The sequence below is a fragment of the Filicampus tigris genome, chromosome 2 (genome assembly GCF_054856515.1).
Source record: "Filicampus tigris isolate MCC_2025a chromosome 2, RoL_Ftig_1.0, whole genome shotgun sequence".
Taxonomy (NCBI): domain Eukaryota; kingdom Metazoa; phylum Chordata; class Actinopteri; order Syngnathiformes; family Syngnathidae; genus Filicampus; species Filicampus tigris.
In genome coordinates this window covers 8,201,286-8,219,013 of record NC_141218.1, presented here as the reverse complement: position 1 = coordinate 8,219,013, position 17,728 = coordinate 8,201,286, and the positions used below count along the sequence as shown (strand labels likewise).

The 17,728-nt window shown below is 48.7% G+C and overlaps 3 protein-coding genes across 5 annotated transcripts; 1 reads left to right on the top strand and 2 right to left on the bottom strand.

Annotated features, from left to right (window-relative positions):
• Positions 1-32: 32 nt before the first annotated feature.
• Positions 33-8,983, bottom strand: pelp1 (proline, glutamate and leucine rich protein 1). Of its 2 annotated transcripts, none has more exons than XM_086023356.1 (19): positions 8,792-8,983; positions 7,675-7,739; positions 7,491-7,596; positions 7,270-7,419; positions 6,906-6,977; positions 6,774-6,833; positions 6,534-6,690; positions 6,313-6,445; positions 6,047-6,134; positions 5,867-5,955; positions 5,682-5,795; positions 4,764-4,914; positions 4,536-4,689; positions 4,409-4,464; positions 4,191-4,324; positions 3,365-3,467; positions 1,808-3,283; positions 544-843; positions 33-411 (listed from the first exon to the last, which is right to left on the bottom strand). In XM_086023356.1, exons 1-19 carry the CDS (start codon positions 8,930-8,932, stop codon positions 319-321), a joined length of 3,642 nt encoding a protein of 1,213 aa, XP_085879482.1. In that variant the 5' UTR covers positions 8,933-8,983; the 3' UTR covers positions 33-318. The 2 variants fall into 2 exon arrangements, with proteins under 2 accessions (XP_085879482.1, XP_085879483.1); XM_086023357.1 differs by having other exon boundaries at positions 544-840.
• Positions 8,984-9,367: 384 nt separating this feature from the next.
• med11 (mediator complex subunit 11) lies at positions 9,368-10,704 on the top strand. The gene is made up of 3 exons (XM_086023370.1): positions 9,368-9,565; positions 10,166-10,296; positions 10,366-10,704. Exons 1-3 carry the CDS (start codon positions 9,496-9,498, stop codon positions 10,531-10,533), a joined length of 369 nt encoding a protein of 122 aa, XP_085879496.1. The 5' UTR covers positions 9,368-9,495; the 3' UTR covers positions 10,534-10,704.
• arrb2b (arrestin, beta 2b) lies at positions 10,537-17,595 on the bottom strand. Of its 2 annotated transcripts, none has more exons than XM_086023364.1 (14): positions 17,457-17,595; positions 16,043-16,073; positions 15,919-15,979; positions 15,813-15,857; positions 14,589-14,800; positions 14,399-14,526; positions 14,192-14,327; positions 12,780-12,864; positions 12,635-12,707; positions 12,267-12,404; positions 12,107-12,190; positions 11,368-11,429; positions 11,230-11,287; positions 10,537-10,864 (listed from the first exon to the last, which is right to left on the bottom strand). In XM_086023364.1, exons 1-14 carry the CDS (start codon positions 17,477-17,479, stop codon positions 10,768-10,770), a joined length of 1,233 nt encoding a protein of 410 aa, XP_085879490.1. In that variant the 5' UTR covers positions 17,480-17,595; the 3' UTR covers positions 10,537-10,767. The 2 variants fall into 2 exon arrangements, with proteins under 2 accessions (XP_085879490.1, XP_085879491.1); XM_086023365.1 differs by having other exon boundaries at positions 10,538-10,864; positions 14,589-14,782.
• Between the last annotated feature and the right edge of the window lie 133 nt (positions 17,596-17,728).

Below are 17,728 nucleotides of genomic sequence, written 5' to 3'. Positions count from 1 at the left end.
TTGCATGGAAATAAGGGCGAATATGGCGAAAGTCATTTTTTTCAATGCTTTTACTCTTTTATATCAAAGCACATCATAAGTGGTAATGACAGAACATAAAAGTAGCCTCAATTCAAAGTCACTAACTGTTGCACAATATTCACAGTCTGTGGTAGCAACAATGAGGCATAACATTCTGAGCCCATACATGAATCGCCTCACTAGTTTAGTTTGATAGACACTGACACAGTCCCAAAAATGTCTCATTCTTCAACGGAGGTTCATGTGAAACACAACAGATGTACGGATGACGCACAACAGCACAAACAACGTCTTTTGTCAGGGGTTCGACCCGGAGGCCGTAACCTCGTCGTCGTCAGGAGGGCAGGGGACAAAATCGGCCAACATGGAGGCGATGGCGTCGTCGTGCATCTGGCGGAGACAAAATGCGGCCAATAAAATACGTCTAAATGACCCACTTGTCATTTTTTCCCCTCAGTGATGTGTTTTTTCCCCAATTCAAATGAAACTGAAACCAATTTGAGCAAACAGTGGAATGTTTACCTTTTTCTTGTCAGTGCTTTGTCCCGCCTCTTCGTCCAGGTGTTCATCGTCTCTCTTGCGCTTAATTCCTTTCTCCTCGTCCCCTTTGCTCTCTTCCGTGTCTCTCTCCACCCCCGACTCGGGAGAGTCTTTGTCTTTTTCTTCCTCCTGGGGGTGCTCTTCGGGGCCCGACAAGGCGGCGGGTTCCGAAGGCGGGGGGCTGCTGTCTTCGGGTGGGCCCGCAAGGAGTTCATTTTGTAGGACAGGTGGCTGGTCGTCACTGGCGCTCGCCTCCTGAGTGGGGGCCGACGCTGCTTCCTGCTGGAGAGTCCAATCATTGTTTTCTATTGCCTTATTGTGGAGTTTCTGTTTTGACATAACCTTGCTGACAAATTAGTTCTACGGGTTGAAAATTCTTAAGAGAAAGTCAACACAAACATATTTCTTTCAAGAATATGTTCTATGCAGGCCCACTAGTTGTAACAGGACATTCTGATTAACATTGCGTTCATGGAATATAGCAAAATCGACCTGTGTTTGGACACCTCAGGGGGCGGCCATTTTGTCACTTCTGTCGACTGAAAATGACATCAAAGTTGCTCAGGGCTCAGGTAACGACCAATCACAGCTCACCAGTTTTCTGAAGCCGTGTCATGATTGGTCGTTACCTGAGCACTGAGCAACTGTGATGTCATTTTCAGTCGACAGAAGTGACCAAAGAGACGTCCTGTGAGATGGCTAAAAACGGGTGGATTTCGCTACTTACTCATATTCCACTAACGCAATATTCGGCTGAATGCCGTGTTTCAACTAGTTAGCCTACATAGACCACATTCTTGAACAAAAATATGTTTGGGTTGGCTTCCTCTTTCAATAACCTAGTACAATAATGGCCACATTTTTGTGGTCTTTTTCCTGTGGACCAATCCCCAACTAATGGCGTAAAAACTCAGTTCTGGACGCTTGCTGTGCTCTTTCAGGAAGGCCCTAAGACGCTACAAGATGAAACCAAAGCCCTTTCCGAATTTGTAGTACAGTAACTGGTGTCATGGAGGCATGCTGAATCTCTGTATGTCGAAAAGAAGCCAAGTTAAGCCTGGGTCATTAGCGGAAATCACAGGGAGTATTTGCCACACTGGTTTTTTTTGCATCATTTCTCAACCAAATCATCTGTAAGGCATTTATTTTGGAGGGTGATGTAGGTTGAGTTTGAAATGACAGAAGTGTCTGGGGCTCATTGTTGAACTGAACTGTTAACAACTATCCCTTTTTTTTTTTTGCGTACCTGCAGCGGCGGTTGAAGTTCGGCGACCAGCGGCTCGTGCTGAAAGGCGGCCGCTTCGGCCGCCCCGTCCTCGGCCGGCTCTTCCCTCTCCTCGGGCGCGCCTCCGGTCACGCACAGGATCTGAGGCATGGTGGGGTCGTCCATCCTCTCACTTTCCTCCTCGTCCTCTCTGGCCCCCTCCAAGACTCCGATGCTCTCCACCTCCTGCACCCTGGCGCGCTCATCGGCGACCTCGCCTCTGCTGAGCTGGATCTCCTGTATGCCTCCCACGGCTTCTCCGTCCGCGACCGACGCGGCCGGCGCTACTTCAGCGCGGAGCACCTGCTCCTCTTCGATGCCGCTCACGTTCGCCTTGTCCTCCGCTCCCTCTAGCGGAGGCATCGTCCCTTCTTCTCCCGCCTCTTCTTCCTCGTCCTCCTCTTCCTCCTCGTCGTCCTCATCTTCCTCCTCCTCCTCCAGCTCCTCCCCTTCTTCGTCAAACTCGTCAAACTCCTCGCCCTCGTAAAACTCGCCCTCGGGAAAATCGCTGACTTCCTCCTCCTCGTCCTCATCTTCCTCCAGCTCTTCGTCATCCTCCATGTCTTCCTCTTCATCCTCGTCGTCCGTGCTGTTGATGTTGATGACGGCCGAGTCTTCGTTGTTGGAGGCGGCGGGAAGCCTTGCCTGCGGGGGGCCCAGCTGATTCTGCAGCTGCTGCATCTGGAGGGGCAGCCCCAGGGTTCCGGGGGCCGAGGTCTGCATCAGCATCTGCTGGAGCTGAGGTCTGACGGCCGGCGTCTCGCCCTCGCCGCCCTGCGGGACAAGGGAGACCACAGAGGAAGCCGGTGGAGCGAAGGAGTTGACGGGGGTGGCGGGAAGCGGGGAGGCCGAGGAGGCGGCTAGGTCATTGGGGAGGGAAACCGCATCCATAGGGGCGGGAGCCAACGCCGCGGGCTCGGCGGCAGCGCCCGCGGGCGCGGCGGCGACGGCGCTGGCCGGGGGCTGAGGCGGCGGCGCGGAAGTCTCGACGGGTTCGCGCGTCTCCGCGGCGAGCATCCCCGGAGGAACGATGACCACGCTGTCGTCGGAGTCACTGGCCAGCGAGATCTCCACATCCTCAGCTTCCTCTTTGTCATAGCGCACAAAAACCGGTCTCTGCCCCTCCAGGGGGCCCAGGCCGGCCGGCTCGGGCTGGTGGTGCGCGAGTGGCGACAAGATGGCGTCGCCAGAGGCGTGGCCTGGAACCAGAGACAGGTGATTCTCCAGGGAGCCCAGCAGAGCGAGCGAGTGGCGAGCGGGGAAGGGGCCGGAGGAGCCGGGGCCTCCAAGGAGTGTGGGCAACGGGAGGCCGGGGGTCGGGCCCTGCGAGGATGGGAGGACAGGAGCTGAAGGAGTGGCTTTTAGGGTGAGGGGCGGTAAGGGGATGGCGACGGAGGGAGCGCGCGGGTGGACCAGGGCGTTGCACATGGTCAGCGCCTCGCTACAGAACGAAGACACCTGAAAGGGGGGAGAGGACGGCACACTGAGTACGCTTTGGACGACATCACGACGGCAAAGACATCAGCAGCGACGGCCAACCTTGAGGTTGCGGTCCGCGCGTCCTTTGCTGAGAATGGACACGGCGCAGGTGAGAGGTGGGGGCCACGTGGGAGACGGGACCAGGACGAGAGCCAGCAACAACCTGAGAGTCCAAACATATGATGATGACACAGTGTAGTGCCGCAGCATGTACATTTGGAGCAAGAAGAAGAAAAGAAGGTCTCCAACTAATCCTACGTAATACCTAACATCTATGAACATTTTCAATAGCCCATCAATGGCTTTTCCCATTATATGTTAGCATCAAGATAACAGACATTGGGTCAAGAAAATTTGGTTTGGTTGAACATTTGTGTATTTAAATCTCTTGTCTCTATCACCTATTGTGGGCGGGTTTGGTACATTTCACCTGCGATAATATCAATTCAACTTTGTAGCGCTTTCACAAGAGCCTCGCCTGTGGCAAAGCGCTGTTCACAAAACAACTAATAATAACGATACAATTATAAATAACTAAACCAAATCTTTATTCAGAATACATTCTGTGTTTCTGTGTCTGGCTCGCTCTCTCCCGCCCACTGGCCGACAATTGTCATTGATTGGCTTTAGATGTCGCTCAACCGAAAACTTGAGAGGAGTTATGTGGTTGGTTGGCTGTACATGCAGCGCAATCGTGTAAAGCCCACGCGACTGATACCGTCTTCATTTTTGATAATAGCTTGACTGGTCATAATCTAGAAATGAATACAATAACGAAGCATCGCCTAGCCGTACCGAGAAGTCGTTGTTTATCACACCATCCACAGTCAGGCTTTCATGAAATTAAATACAAACACACACTGTATGCTAATCTTGCCCAACACACCTGTAGAGTTCCCGCCGCGTGAGGGCGCCGCCGTACTGCCCGCTGACTCCCCCTGCAGACTCGGAGGCGCCGTTGCAGCTGGACTGCTGCTGCTGCAAGCGCACGCACAGCGGCAGCAGAACCTCGTGGAGACGCTAGCGCACAAAATATAAGCCTGTCAAAAACGTGAATGGATGCTGAAAGGTGAGCGCCCATGTCGGTTTCTCTCAAGCATTCACCTTGTGCAGATCATCCTTTAGGAGGGTTCCGCCGGTCAGTATGATTTGCCTTAGTGCTTAGCGGGAGAAGAAAATGATTGAAATTGTCTGTCTGGAAAGTAGATGAGTCCATGTTTGAGGAACTCACCCCTGAGAGCTGAAAGGCAAGTATCCTGGTTGGCCAAAGTGTCGCCTTTCCTCTGGAGGGAGGGCCCGACCGCATCGGCCATGACCAACGGTTTGGTCCGGCGAGGGCCCGGCTTGCCTCCGGGAACCACGTCGGCCGACAAGCCCGCGCGGAGCTGCGGGAGCAGGCAAGGACGCGGTCGCTTTCAGTGAGGCTGTGTGCTCACTCTAAAAACAAACGCAAAAATACCTTGACGGACTCGGCCCCGGGCGTGATGTCACCGAGGAGGTGGGCAAAAAGGAGCTCGGTGTGGCCGGGGCTGCCCTGGAGGATGCCGGCAGACGCTCCGGCCACCTGCACCCAAGTTTCCAAACTTCTGTACACGGACACGCGCACCGAACTGTAGGATTCAAAGGGGACGTCAGGATATTATTGTGGTCCACAATTTGCAACTAAATGAAGGCGAGAACATCATTATTTCTCAATGTTGCACTTTTGCTGACGTTTTTCCAATCTCTACTTGTATCTTGCGTATTCATTCTACTCAATTCTAGGGATGTTCCGATCAGGTTTTATGACACCGATACCGATCATGCACGAGTGAGATCGGTCGATGCCGATACCGATTCTGATCACATGGAATATTTGTATATTTTTCCATTTATTTATGGTGACTGCTATTATGCAATATTATCTGGGAAAAAAACCTGCCATATTATTGCCGTAATTTTGACAAAAATCTATATATATTTTCAAAAGAATGAAGAAATACAAAAGTTGCTGGCACAATACAATAATTACCCAGTCACAAAGACGGGCGGGCGGTTGAGTGCACGGCGGCGTGAGTGATGCTTTTGGAGTGGTGGCACGTCATCGTGTATTAAACAAATCACCTTTCGTCTTGCGGCAGCCAAGCGTGGGCTGCGGGTGATCGGATGTTTTGATCGGCAATAAAAGGCTTTGATCGAATATTCCGATCACTCAATTTTTCACGGAAATCGGCCGATCGTGATCGGTGCTTGATCGATCGGAGCATCCCTACTCAATTCCAAGCCACTTTGTGCACGTTTTGTATATAAAGTGTCCGCAATTCAAATTGTGGCTCCCGGATCATATTCGGGGATCCGTTGTGTTCGGGGCATGATCAAGAATCACAGCGTCACGTACCTGTAGGCTCTCTGTTGCCCGGGGTTGGCTTCGGGCGGAGGCGTCCATGCACTCAGCGTTTGAGAAAAGAGCCTCTGGAGCACCGCGGCGTACTGCACCATGCTGCTCCGCACGCTGCAGACAAGACGAGGACAGCTAAGGGCCTCGGCGCTTTCCACAAGGCGGGCGTGCGGCTTTCAACTTACACTGTGACGAGCGCAGATAAGACCTCCAGCGTGCTGGTGTGGACAGCGGGCAGGAGCAGCAGCCTCACGCTGCCGTCGCCCGTTAAATTCTGGCGGGAAAAGCAAAGCAGGTGCTGACTTGCGGGGCGTGGGGGGGGGGGGTTTAAGGGAAGCGTCAGTGTGGAGCGCGCGGATGCTCACGATGCTCTTGGCGCTGACGGCGAGAGCTCGACACACCAGGTTGAGAATGGGCCTGACGGGCAGACGCACGGCCGACGCCGGATCCACCCTGAAGGCACGTCAAATCCACACCATTGGCAAAAATTCACGACATTGAACCGCCAGCTCATCACGTGTGCCCCCGCTGTTCGAATGCCACTTTTGCGTTTTGACAGTGCACAGGCGAGTCCCAGTTTATTTAGACTTCCCCGCCAAATGGGTGTGCCTATGCCTATGCCTGTGCGTACCTGAGGGTGTGCTTGAGTGCGAGACACACGGCCGCGTATCTGCGCTGGAGCTGCAGCGGCAGCAGGGCATCCGACTGGTCCAGATGAGGAAAGCCGAGCTCCACCCCGGGGCCTTCGTATTGGGCCGTCCTGTCTGCGGCGGCACACGGCGACAACATTTCAACACGTGGAAATGTGCGACAAGACGTCAAGAGGCTCGGGCGTGCCAGGCGAACGCCTACCCGACTCACAGCCGCGATAGAGGTGAGACAGCGCGCCATTGGCCGAGGCCAGCAGGCAGTGAACCTGGTCGGTCCATCGGTCGGCTCGGCCGGCGCCCGACGCTCGGTCCGTCAGGCCGCCCAGGCAGGGGAGGCGGCCGAAGCACTGACAAGCCATCTGTTGGGAGCACAACGCGCGCACAATTTGACGCAGCCCCGTCAACGGGAGCCGTGGCGGCCTGACGGCGAGGGAGGACAAACCTCTTGGCTTTTCTTGTCGGAACTGTCCATTTTGGAAAGGAAGTAGGCCGCCAGCTTGTCCTGGAACAATGATCAACTCAGGTATTGGACATTGATGAGCAAGCAAATGAAAGGCGATGTCACACGTGTTACCCGCAGGGATCCGCACGCCCGGGGGTAGTAGGTCATACACGCCGTCATGCCCTCCATGGCCGCCAACTCACACTGACATCACAAGACGACTACAATCAGGCATTTATCATAGTTTTAGTAGAAAATAAACCCTGCTCAGTAGCGCACCGAAGTATACCGAGTCGTTTGTGTGAAGTCTACATGCATTTAAATGCACCCGAGTATTGACCAAGGTTTACGACGAACTAGTTAGGAGTGACGAATATAAAACGTGAAGCAAGAATGTTTTGCCTCTAAATTGGATGTGTTTTTTTCTTTCTTTGGGTTGTGACCACACATCAGACACGATGTGGCGCCACCTTGCGTTCTTTGCATCTTTGCTCACCTCTGTCTTCAGACCCAGCAGTGACGTGAGGATTCCCAGAACGCAGTTGAGGCCCACCTCCCGCGCCAGCTCTGCCAGCTGAGATGAATACTGCAGCAAGTCCTTCAAGACGGTCACGGCCAGCTGGATGGTGTGAACGGGGGCCTGCGACTGGAGAAGAGCTTTTAAGGAAACATCCTCCCGGACGTGGCCAAGAGCGATTGACACACGTTGAGTGTCACCTGAATGACTTGCTGCAGCGAGCGCAGCCAGGAGAGACAGTGTTGCTGGAACAGCTCAGATGAACTGTCCTGAACCAGCATGGCGAGGAGACACAACCCCTCAAACCTGCACACAAGCACGCAGAGATGACTTGCTGCTCCAAGCGGCATCGTGACCTGCGTTGATACTGACGATGACACTCACTTGGTCTTGCTGGAGGCCATCTTGGCGTTGCTAAACCCAAGCAGACCGCTGACGGCGCTGGTGCCCTGTCAACATGCGCTTTGTTACAACTCACACTGAACACCGCAACAGCAGCACAGAGCACAAGCGCTCCAGCTGCCAAGTATAAATGATTTCTTAGTCTACTTAGTGCAAGTTCATGGGTCTAGGTTTTTTTTTCCTAACGATTGGGGATTTTCGCTCCCTGCATTTGGAAGGCAGATGCGTGCTGTTCAGGGCCGGCCGGGACAGTTCTCGGTAAATCGAAAAGCGTTGGGTACTTTCGGCATGGTACCTTACACAGCGCTGTTTTTTTCGTTTTGTTTTCAGGATATGCACTCGGAGAGTTCAATAAAACACAACTTTAATGCATCATCATGTCCCAAATGAGTGATCCTTCGTGGTGGGTGGGTGTGCTTCTAAAAAACGTGACTTTGTCAAAATGCTGAGTCTGGTTCGTTTGTCCAATGTCAAAGGAATGAGTGAATGATTGTGAACACAGTGACTGCATTTGCAATCATTTATCATTCCCGACTCTCGAATAGTGACAAGATTTCCCAAAAATGACAGACTGTCACAATGCCATGTGTGATTCGAATGGCCACTTCAACCTCAGTACAATGCACCAAAAATTAAGAAAATCGGCTGATGGGTTCCATATAAATTTAGTTTTATATGGATTCATGTAATGTTTTTTTTAATATCTGAAATTTGCGATCAGTCGTCACGAAAATGTATGTAATCCACGTTAAACCAAAACTTTAATATTTACGTTAAGGTTATAAAATGTTCCCTTATGCGACATAACATGACTTCTTTTATTTTTCTTGTTCGAATACAGCGTAAGAAGCCAAGAATAGATCGAGTGTACCATCTGGTGTGCAGAGACACTTTTGTACTTTTCACCGTCTGTACTTTTACGCAAATCAGTCCTTCTATTTGTATTAGTCGTTTTCCATCGGTATCTTCGCTTGTCCTGAAGTCCAACGTATGAGTACTTTTACCGGCTGAATAACAAAAGCGAGCAGGTTAGCAGGCGGGTAGCTGGAAGCTAGCGCACGTTCAGTCAGTGGGCTGCAAGCAGGCGTTCTCCACGTACCTGCGTGCGGAAGACGCCATGCTCTCGGTAGCTGTCCAGCAGGTCTGGTAAATATTCGGGACGCTGCTCCTTCAGAACGGACAAGAAACCTTCAGTCAAACGCCCAGCAGACGGGCCATGCAGCCCAGACGACGCCGACATCTTGCCTGCCTCCTGTCCGCCAAGTCAACGTCATTAACGCGCGACGGAGCGCGTGACGTTATTTAGCCGATCCTCCTCATAAAAACAAATCAAAAACGGCGTCAAGAAATTAAGAATCACTACCAATACGCCCCAAGATGAAGAAAACACACTTTAAGATGATGAATAATAATTCGCCATCTAAAAAATAATTAAATCACTTCTTAATATTTAAGATATCTGCTCATTTTGTACCAATCGTTGTTCATGTGTCACAGTTTCTGTGGAAATGTTTAATTGCAATGTTCTTCTAATGTAAGTGTGCAATGAAATAATGTTAACAATGGAAAAAGTCAACAGTCTATCTTACAACTTTTCCCCAGTCTTTCTGGTCGGAAGATTGAAATATGTTTTGTCTAAGAAGGCTACCCGTAGAAAAACAATTAAGATGGCGTCCAATGTGCGCATGCGCAGTGTGGCTTGTTGGTTAGCAGCTCTTCCCTCCTCCGTGACTTCGTCGCGTTTGTTGCTTCACGACAACACTCTCCTCCAAATTTAAGTGCTCCTCATCCTTCTTCTTGTCGATGGCGAACGAGCGCCTGCGAGCTCTGGAGGAGGTTGAGAAGGAAATCGCGATGGTCCTGCAATGTGCCGGTCAGCTCCGAAAGCACATTTTTTGTGTGCCTAGTTTAGCTTTTAAGTGCATCTAACAGAGTTTTATGTTACCGTTATTTCCTGTTGATTGCTACAAGTGATGCGAACGTACTTTTCAGTGTGCAATGATCGATAAAACCGCGATCCCTCAAGCGCCAACATTGGCTCTAACGATGCCAGCGTGACGTCACAGCAAGGCAGCTTTAATTATTTTGCGTATTTCAATAAAACGGTAACTCAGTGTTTCGGATTCTCCAATGTTTTAATAAATCACGTTTGCACTTAGCCAGAGTATTAATCACTATGATATTAAATTCTTTCACCATTTCAACGTTGCACGAGGCCATTTAATTATTCATGAGCTACTCTTATGTAATTATTACACAAACTGTTGGAAAAGCTTTTTATTCTTATTCAGCAAACAAGCGCAGTCAAAACAAGTTTTGTGATCTCGACGCATAAGTGGTTAGAACTTGGCAGAACTGGTTAGATGCCATCAAAATTTGGTATTGTGATTCACAGCTTTTTTTTTTTCATATATATTTTTATACTTACTCAATTCAAGAATTGGGATGACCGATTGTTGGCATTTTTGTGCAGGCAACATCGTGATGGAACTTTCCAAAGACAAACACAATGCCAGCTTGCTGGACAGACAGCTAGTCCAGTTTCAGAGCTCCGTCAACAGAGTGGAAAGCGAACTGAGTGGCCAAATCCGCTACCTGACTCAGGTATTGCACGCGCGCACGGCACGTTTCAATGCTTGAACGCAAGGTGGACTTGTCCCGTCACTCCTCCAGGTCGCAACGGGCCAACCTCACGAGGGCTCCACCTATTCGTCCAGGAAGGACTGTCAGATGGCGCTCAACAGGGCCGAGTATGCCAAAGTCAAACTGGGAGAACTGGGACGGACCTGCGAGGTCATGTTGGAGCCGCCGCCGCCACCACCCCCACCACAGCAAACATGATCAGAGGCCAACTTTTTTGCTTCACCTTTATTTGGACACATTATTGAACAAGACAGCAATTGGACTGTCAATGCAATGCTTTTGGACGTGTGTGCGTGAGGATGTGGTGAAGGATTGGAATGTATCAACGTTATGTGCTCAACCATTAAAAATGTTTTGTGTACAAACAAACACATTGTCATGGCGGCCATGGCAGTCATCACAGCTGTGATCCGATGGTAACCGTGGCAACGGCTAACACAGGGGGTCGCCCTCAGCCCCACCTTCGGCCCCCGCTAAATTCAAGCGGCTGAAGTCTTGGAACACCAGCTCGTCGGCTTGAGAGGAAGAGCTGCGCAAAAGAAGAAGGTGATGTTGCCCAGAAAAGCGCCAGTTTGAGTAGCAAAGTGACAAGTGGCTACCGTCTTTGCCGAATTTTCAAAAAACATGTAATGGCCACTTCAAACATTCTCCATAACAAATAAAATCCCGACTGATGACCTATTCTGATGCTCTTCTCACAAATGTTGAATTTGTGCAATTTTGGTAAAGATCGTTTTAGGGCGAGTGACACCGTTTAAAACGTTGCTGTCATTTGGACGTGTCAACGTGAAGAGAATTGTCGACATACTCAAGTTGAAGTGGCCATTGTGACTGCACTCGGCAGAACTCTTGTCACGTTGCTACCAAAACACGAGCTTTGCGACGCCCTCTTACTCGCTATCAAAAGTGACGAGGTCGGTAGCCACGGCGGCGGCGGCGGCTTGTGGAGCCACTGTAAACACCACAAATTGAATTGCGCTTTGATCCTGACGGTTTATGCAGATTAATCAAGATGATTGAGGTTTGTGTCACCTGGTTCCAGGTCGCTGGGTTTGGGATGCATCAGAACAAAAGGAAGCTCCACTGCCATGTCCCTGCACGTGCGCACACACATTTACAAAGCGGGAGCCCCGATATTACTGCATGATCAATACAGTGAACCCTTATTGCGGCCCACCCGCAGTAGGTAAAAATTTGTTATACAGTCCCCAAAAATATTTTGTCAATTTTACCCCTCCTTTATACACTGAAAGTTAATGCACTGTATAGTGGGGGTGCAAAGGTTTCACTGATTAAATAACAGGGCTACATTGTATAACCACCTTGGGGGTGGATTACAGTGGCACATCCAATAGTTAGCAAAATACATTGAAAACATTTTCATTATCAAAAAACAAAAACTACATCTTGCTTTTACAAAAAGGTTTAGTTTTTGTCAATTAAGATCATACATGAGCTTTCAGGGTTCATTTTATATTGTGAATTTCAGGGCTGCTGTACGTCCGTACAGAAGAAGGAAAGTCAAACTTGTTTGAGAATTATAGTTTAGTTCATTACACAATATCCATTGTGACTTTTTTTTCATATATTTAAAACAAAGCATTTAAAAAAAAATAAAAATGAATAAACTTGCTCTAAAAACGAATTGAAGTTATAAAATAAGCCAAAATGAAGTTTAAAAATACATATAAAATCGAAACTTAGAACCCCAGGCTCATTTAAGCGAGGGTGACAATACTGTACGACGCCAGCGCATGAGGTGTGGTCGTACCCGCCACGAGACACCACCAGCTTGACTTTGACGCGGTAGGACACCACGATGCCCAACATCTCCTTGTTGCAACCTTCCTTCATTCTGCAACGCAAACAGCCGCCCTAAGACAAAAAGGACGGCAATGTGCGTGTGGAGCGTATCCGGCGTGCGTGCATACATGGTGCTGGAGGCCAGGTTGGTGTCTTGGTGCTTGAGCTTGCCATCCAGCGCCAGGCCTCTCGTCTGGCGATTGGCACCCATGCCTGGCGTCAGTGTGTACACCTGGCAGAAGGTGGAACTGGCGCAGACCTGCTCGCTGATCGACGGCCGCGAGAAAAACAAGTCGTCACACGCGCGCCGCCTGGCCCGGCTGCAGTCAAATTGAAACTAGAAAGCAGTTTTGCCGATCACCATAAAATTGGGTGGACTATCGTGAGAGGGCGTTCCAAAAAGCCATTCACAAAAGTCAGCAGGAAGGTTGGAAGCAAATTAGGCTTCCCCCCACTATTTGCGTGCGCCACTGCGAATTTTTCGTAATGTACTCACTCGGCCTCCAGCTGGGCCACGGGACACTTGTACTGAGCCTTGGAGAACAGGCAGATGTCGGCATACTGGCGCACTGCCAAGGAGCAAGACGGAACGGCGTCAAGCGGCGACAGCGACGACGCGCGTGCATCCCACGGCTGCTCACCTGCGATTTTCACCTTCTTAACCGTCTTGCTGGAGTTGTTGGAGACGTGCACGTTCACGCTGATGGGCTCGCCGTGGTAGTACAGCTGCCGTGGCGGAGCGCAGGAAGAAGTTCCTAATTTAGAAACTTTTCATTCGAATAAACCAGGATTGTATAGAATTCGAAAAGTTGGCCTGGTCAAGAATGAGCATTTAAAAAAAAAAAAAAAAAAAAAAAAAAAAAAAAAAAAGATATTTGAGCCTAACTGTGACTAAAACAGCCATGTTGCGTACAGTAATGGTACCTTGACTTAGTTTTTACAGTTAACAGACGTCCTTTTTTGTGGGTCGAAATGCGGCAGCTTCAGCTACGCCGATGCTCAAGTGAACTGAAAACTTTTTTTTTTTTGTGAAGCGATTAAAGTGGAAGTCAACCCCCAAATTTTATTTACAATAATATGTTCTATGCAGCTCCACTAGTCTAAACACAGCATTGTGATTGATAATGAGTTTGTGGAATATATTTTAAAAGAGGAAATCAACAAACATTTTTTTTTTTTTCCAAGAATATGTTCCCAGCAGGCCCACTAGTTGAAACACAGCATTCTGATTAATGCTACGTTTGTGGAATATGAGTTAAGCAGCAAAATCCACCCCTTTTTACCCATGAAAATGACCTAACTACTCAGGGCTCGGTTAACGACCAATCACGGCTCAGCTTCAGAAAACAGGTCAGCTGTGATTGGTCGTTACCTGAGCAACTGTGATGTCATTTTCAGTCAACAGAGGTGACAAAATGTCCACTTTATTTTTATATATGAGTTAATACGCCCATTTTTAGCCATCTCTGGGGGCGGCCATTTTGTCACTTGTGTCGACTGAAAATGACATCACAGTGTGTCAGGGGTCAGGTAATGACTAATCATAGCTCACCTGTTTTCTGAAGCTGAGCCATGATTAGTCGTTATCTGAGCCCCGAGCATTTGTGATGTCATTTTCAGTCGACAAATGTGACAAAATGGCTGGCCCCAGAGATGGCTAAAAACGGGTGGATTAACTCTTATTCCACAAACGCAATCTTTATCAAAATGCCTTGTTTCAACTAGTGGGCTTGCAAAGAACGTATTCTTAAAAAAAAAAAAAACGTTTAGGTTGACTTCCCCATTAAGTAGTAAAATCCACCAGTTTTGTCCATCTCAGGGGGCTAAAAATGGGTGGATTTTGCTGATAAAACTCATATTCCACAAATGCAATATTAAATCAGAATGCAATGGTTAGACTCGTGGAGGCACATAGAACATTATTGTAAAGAACATTTTTGGGTTGAATTTCTATTTAAGGTACTAAGGCCCGTGGGCAGGAATAGTCATGGGATTCGCCAAAAGTTTGATGTTCAATTCCGAAGACAATTTCCCAACGTGTAAAAAGGGTCACCTCCTTGTCCAGCGACGCCTCGAGATGCAACGGCCTCTCGGACATCAGGAAGCTTCGGCTGCTCTCCGCGGTGGGCTGAGGGCCTTTCTTCTCCGGGGCGTACTGCACCTTCCGGATCACCAGATGCACGGAGTTCCTGGAAGAAAGCAGAAAAATAACAACAAGAAGGAGATGTTGTCCGCGCCACCGTCGTCCGTCTCGGGCAACCTCTGATGGATCCTCTCGCCGGCCGTCTTGGCGCAGTAGGCCTGCAGCTCGAAATCCACGCCGCACGCCTTGCCTGTGTCCTCGGGTCCGGGCTGAAGGGTGACCGAACAGGGCAGGTTCTGTGGGATCTGAACGCATGGCGGAGCGTTAGGCTCCTCCCCTCGACGTGACGCGGGGTGGACGGCCTTACGCTAAAGCAGAAGGGGTGCGCGTGTTGGCCCAGCTTGCGCAACAGCTTCTCCTGGAGGGAACTCAATGGCTTCTGATCGAGAATGCAAGGGAAGGCCTGGAAAGTGCTGATGTAGAGATCCTTCCGGAAGGACAGCCCCAGGACATCCACATCCTCCCGACCGTACCGAAACACGCACACCAGGCTCACGAACACTGCCGGCCCAAACGACACTTGCACCACATTTGACTTTGTTGTCGGGACATGCAACAGCGCCTCGGCGTTTTCACACCAAGTTGCAACATTTGAAGAATGTACTTGATAGCTCAAGACAACTGAAGTGTACTTTGGTAGCGAGTCGTTTGCGTACCACTTTGAGGCAAATAAATGCAAGTTACAATCAACCACAAGTGCACAGGCACCAAGTAAATAGCATATATAGTGAATATAAAAAGTCTACACACCCCTGTTCAAAAGCCAAGTATTCGTGATCCAAATAAAAATAATAAAAAAATAAAAAATAGTAAGTCAAGTTACCAACATAATGATATAGAACAGTGACTCAAGCTGTGGTACTTTTACCACGCGTGATGCCCTGGCTCCCTCTAGTGGTACGCAAAATAAATCTCTGCCTATGTAGAGTTCAGTTGTATTTAACTTCATAGTGCATAACTTTCACTAGAGGGGAAGTCAACCCCCAAATTTTCTTTACAATAATATGTTCTATGCGCCTCCACTAGTCCAAACACAGCATTGTGATTAATATTGCATTTGTGGAAAAGTAGCAAAATCCACCCGTTTTTAGCCATCTCAGGGGGCGGCCATTTTGTCACTTGCTGTCAACTGAAAATGACATTACAGTTGCTCAGGTAACAATCAATCATGTCACAGCTTCAGAAAACAGGTGAGCCGTGATTGGTTGTTATCTGAGCAACTGTGATGTCATTTTCAGTTGACATTACGTAACAAAATGGCCGTCCCCTGACATGGCTAAAACGTGTGGATTTTGCTACATAACTTAGACTAGTGGGGCTGCATTATATTATTGTAAAGATTTTAGATTTGAAGTGCAGCATTATTGTTTAAACTGCATAATGTTAAAGTGTTTTACATTAAATTCAAATACTTGTTAGTAATAAAACCACTCTTTTGTTTTTAACGAGCACTTAGGCCTACTACACCGTTGTATCTTGATGTTAGTGCAACTTGGTGGAAAAAGTTGGAGCTCATGCATGTTGCTTTTACCTTTGCGATCTTGTAGATATTCGGGATCCACCAAGAGAACTCCGTCTGCGCCAGAAAACATCTCAACGTCACCCTGCAAGTTTTTTTCCGCGCGTGTTACACTCACCGACTGCGTCCACGTGATCCAAATGGTCGACGAAGTCACGCTTGCCCAGATAAACGCTGAGCTGTGGAGTGGAGAATCATCAGCGCTCACCTGCACGTGGCAGCGGAGGCGGCGTTGAGCCTACCTTGCCGTTGGGGCTGCTCTTCTTGAAAACTCTGGAAGGAGACGAGCAACGCTTGCTCAAATGCGTTCCTCACTATTCATTTTCCACAAGACACTTTCATGCATGCATATTAGGTGTTATTGGTGATAATGAGGAAATACACGCGTCAAAGGAAATAAGCAGTTGTTAAAATGACATTTACACACATACAGTACATGATCTTTATACCAGTATTTAATCAACAATGGTAAGTATCATATTAATTGTGATATATAGATACAAGGATGAATTGTAATACAGATGACAAAGCTGTATGTCCAGTTTAATCAAATCATTGATATGAGTGATGTATTATCAGAGCAAGGCCATGCCCCTTCCCTCCACCGTGAAGGAAAGGACATCATTAGCAATGCCGCTAGTCGAATTTTTGACAAACAGTCACAAGAGAAAATGTCAAGTTGGCAACATTGCAAACTCAAATTGTTGCCGCAGACTCAACATCCAATCCTGGCCCAAATGCTCCGAGCTCCTCTTGCCACACCACCGGCGTTGTATGGAGGAGAAAGCAAAGCCGCTGGCCCGCTGGTCATCCTTCTTTAGCTTTCTGCTGTGCAACTTTTATTGCCCCCTACTTGCAGTGGTTGACCTTGAAAACTCTTCCATGGATATGTGATACCAAACAAATGGAAATGTGCACCTCGTCACACTTCCTGCCTCTCGTGATCCTGAGTGTCGAGGAAGAAGGAGCGCCCCCCCCCCCCCCCAAAAAAAAAACCAACGGAGGTGTGGAGGGGGCGATCAGACAAAAGTGCACATGAGCAGATTGGGAGCACATCCGCTCGTTCAACAGGAAGCCATTGTTTGTGGAGTACGACAATTACGTGAGTGTTGCTGGTGCGTCTTGGAAAATAAACTTGGATTTGTGCAGTTTATTGTTTTCCCTGACGGTCAAAGGTCATCAAGTGCAACTCAAAATGTGCGAGTCATGACGTCAAAGATGTTTGACGTGCTCTAAGTTTGAGAATGGTTTCTTAAGACTTCTTTACGTTTGTTCCATAAACTTGAGCACACATTATGCGCTTTGAGGCTTTCCTGTTCCCACGACATCATTTCCTTGCAATTCCACCCTATCCAATGAAGACCCTTAAACAGCTGGAAGTGCAAACTCAGCATCTCCCGACACCAATCACCTGATAAGCTTGTTAAATTTCATACTCTCTTTTTTTGCTTGGTTTTGCTACCAAGGTGGGTGCTCCGCTGCTCTTGCTCCAGCAGCATTTTCTGCTTGAGGAAGTTATTTCATGTAGTGCTGGAAATGCCACAAGTTGCATTTGGAGTATAACATGCAAACAGCATTTTGGCCTGCGGGCAACAAGGCGCGCAAGCAAAGGAAAAAGCAAAACAAAAGATGGGGAGATGTGTGTTTGGAAGGTACCTGGTGGCCTCTTTGTCGCCCATGTCGTTGGTGCCGCTCGGGTCGGGATCGGCTGTCGTGTGGCATGGTTTGGGCTTATGTCCCGCTTTTGGACTCCTTTCCGTCGCCAATAACACAAGCCACGCCCACCCGCTATGATTGAATGTTAATACCTCCTGCGAAGTAGACACGCACGTGACATGACTTAGCGAGAGAAAAAAAAAAATAGAAATACTGTGATAATATGCTGCTGACTATTCTTACTGTTTTTCTTCACATCACAAGTCCATATC